The 3,054-nt window shown below is 31.9% G+C and overlaps 1 protein-coding gene across 1 annotated transcript in view; it reads right to left on the bottom strand.

Moving 5' to 3' along the window:
• The window catches only part of LOC107620319 (zinc finger MYM-type protein 1-like), an 18,939-nt gene extending 17,910 nt beyond the window's left edge, over positions 1-1,029 (bottom strand). Inside the window, exon 1 of the mRNA XM_016322497.1 lies at positions 984-1,029. Within this exon, the coding sequence (XP_016177983.1) occupies positions 984-1,029 (46 nt within the window). The remainder of the gene's footprint in view (positions 1-983) is intronic.

Consider the following 3,054-nt stretch of genomic DNA (forward strand, 5'->3'; position numbering starts at 1 on the left):
AAATATATATATATATATATATATAATGAATATTTTTTATTTTTTTACTAAAAGTATTGACTGCCTATCATTCTCCTTGTCAATCCTGTTTAATGCGACAAAAGTTTTTTAATTGTTATATTCAATCTCCTCTCAAATTTATTTATTAGGTATTTAGGTTGTATTACGAAACGAAAGTGATTGACTAATGAACGTGTATATTGTGTCACTACACGTCGCTAAATATCATTTTCGTCATAATTATTTTCATTTGTAATAAACGAAACTTATTGATTTTCTTTACCACAGTGACAGGTTGGCTGATGCATGCACGTCACCGCCACTGCATATATTATTCAAGGACACAAACTAATTTGTTGTATTCCAAACAAACAAAACGATGATTCTTTTGATAAAATAAAGAATAAAAACATGAAATATTGAGCTGCCCACTCCTAGTTAATGGCAGTATACTGTATTAAACAAAATAGAAGATATAAATTAGTTAAAATTTTAATATGTTGAATTTTCACTGTTTATTTCTAAAACCATTGCTTTTTGGTTTTTTGCAGTTCGATCATGAATAGTTATACATTAACTTAATTATATTGGTACACTTCTATGTACATGCATTGTTATTTGGCGCAAACCTATCAATGAAAAACTTAAGATTAGTAGTTTAAGTCGAATTTAAACTTCAATTATATTTAGAATTTTTAGAAATTTCAGTAGAGTTTCATCTATAATTTGAAGGTGTCTGAAACTCTATCCATAAACAATTCACAAACAAACCATTATGGCAATATACATCACAAAATTAGCAGTAATATCCATCAACAATTAGGAATTCTCAAACACTTTTTTGCAGTTCAAACTTACTAACCCAAATCGAACCTATCTTAATAACCTAAATCCACTAAAATCAGAAAATTGAATCTAACTAAAGTAAACTAACTACATTGCATTTAAAAGACATTAAAATAGTACTCACGCTGTCAAACTACCAGGCCAAATTGTCATCCGTACAGTATCTGTCACCGGAGGTGTCATCGTCGTCGAAGTCATGGACTGATGAGTGGATGGAAGTGGTGGAGGAGTCTACTTTGGTGAAGCAGCTGGACGACTTCTTGGTGGCGGGAGTGGTGCAGCAGGAGGAGCCACATAGTTGGGGTTAGGGACTATGATGAACGGCTGATCATGTGACCCCATTGCCTGTGACATCCCAGGGGTAGTCAGAGTAGAAGGCAATGACCGAGAAGTCCCAGGGGTATCAGTAGACACCATCTCTCTACCTTGACCACAAGACCGATTTGTGACACCTCTTCTTATCGTCATGTCTGCAAAGAACTGGAAAATAAACACATATGTTACAAAAACAATATAAAGGAAAACAAAGAATATTCTCAAATTAAAACAAACAAAGAAGTCAACAAGAAGTATAACGACATTCAGACATGATAATCGAGTGTTTGTGAAGTGGAACGATCAATGACAAACAAAGAAGTATATCAAAGCAAGTGCAATAAGCGAAGCAATAATCAACATGATCAAGCATCACCAAGTATATCATATTCTCATGGTGTTCCTAAATCGATAGTATCAAAGAAACGTACATTATTCAGCTGATTTGATTTTTAAACAAACTTACATAGCATTACACTTAACAAATTATAAATGTTTGTTAGCTGAGTTTAGAAAAGAAAACAAATTGCAACAAACATCCAAAAGCATGAGCATTTGTTGTTATTCACTATATATTTCAACATTTTCATTCTCAAATACAATTTTATATGGACCTATTGGAATTACTTAGCTCTTATCCAACAAAAGCTAATCAACATATAATGAGAGAGAGAGAGAGTATAATTCGAAATGAGGGGGAGAGAGGGCTGCCAGAGATGGGAGAGACGAGAGGGTTAGAGAGAGAGAGTGAGAGAGTGAGAGAGGGGGGAGAGGTTTTCGGTTCGATTTTAGGGCAAAATTACTGTCGAATTTACTGGCGGATTTATCTGCCAGTAACGAAACAACTAGTGACCAAAATGTAGCATTCCACTAATTAGGTTTACCGTAAGAAAATTCTGATCCTAAATCCAACGGTAATTATTGCACCAATTTTTCTTTTTTCTCTCCAACTATTACTAGCAAATTTATCGTCGGAAAATCGAATCCTCTGCTAAATGTTTTGTTCGACAAATTTATTGCCGAATCCGCTGGTAAATCTTTTTCTAACTTGCGACGCTAAATCCAACGGTAGACAGAATTTTCTTGTAGTGGTATTATACATATTGATTTGCATATTTTTCTAACTAAATGATTAGTCATCACAATAATCAAACTTGCAACAGTAAAATTGTAAGACCCAAAATTTTTAAAAAGTCTTATTATAATCAAGTCTCAAATCATATAGTTATTTATAGTCTTAATTTCAGAAAATATTTTATTAAAGATAATTAAAGCAAGTTTTGATTAATTGAATTTGAAATAATTTAAGATTATTATCCAATTTTAATTATTAGATTATTTTTTATATTTAAATCATAAAGTTGGTAGTTATGAAATAATAATAATTTTATATGATTTGGACTAAATAATTAATATTTTTAATATGTTAATACTACTGTTTTGGAAAATAGAGAAATTAATTATATTATTTCTAATTATTATTAAATACTAATACTGTTGTTTTGGAAAATAAAAAAATTAATTATATTATTTCCAATTTTTGGATTTGAACATTTTATTGAAAATAGTTTGTGAAATGGATGAACAAATAGTATTTTATATATTATTATTGTTGAATTGAAATTTATTTCTAATTACTATACTATCCCTATTTTCATTTGAAATTACAAATTTACCCTTAAACCTAATTTCGCATAAACCCTAATTCCCAAATTGGGAAAACCCTAACCTAGCTACCCTTTCCCCCAAAACCCAGCAGCAGCAGCAGCAGCACACAAACACGGTTTTCCCTTTTTCCATGAAAGAAAGGAACAAAAGCAGAAAGAGGGAGGGAGGTTGAGTTGCGGCAGAGGAGAGGAGGAGGGAAGCTCACCGCGTCGCACTGCCGCTGCA

The sequence above is a fragment of the Arachis ipaensis genome, chromosome B10, assembly GCF_000816755.2.
Source record: "Arachis ipaensis cultivar K30076 chromosome B10, Araip1.1, whole genome shotgun sequence".
NCBI classification, from domain to species: domain Eukaryota; kingdom Viridiplantae; phylum Streptophyta; class Magnoliopsida; order Fabales; family Fabaceae; genus Arachis; species Arachis ipaensis.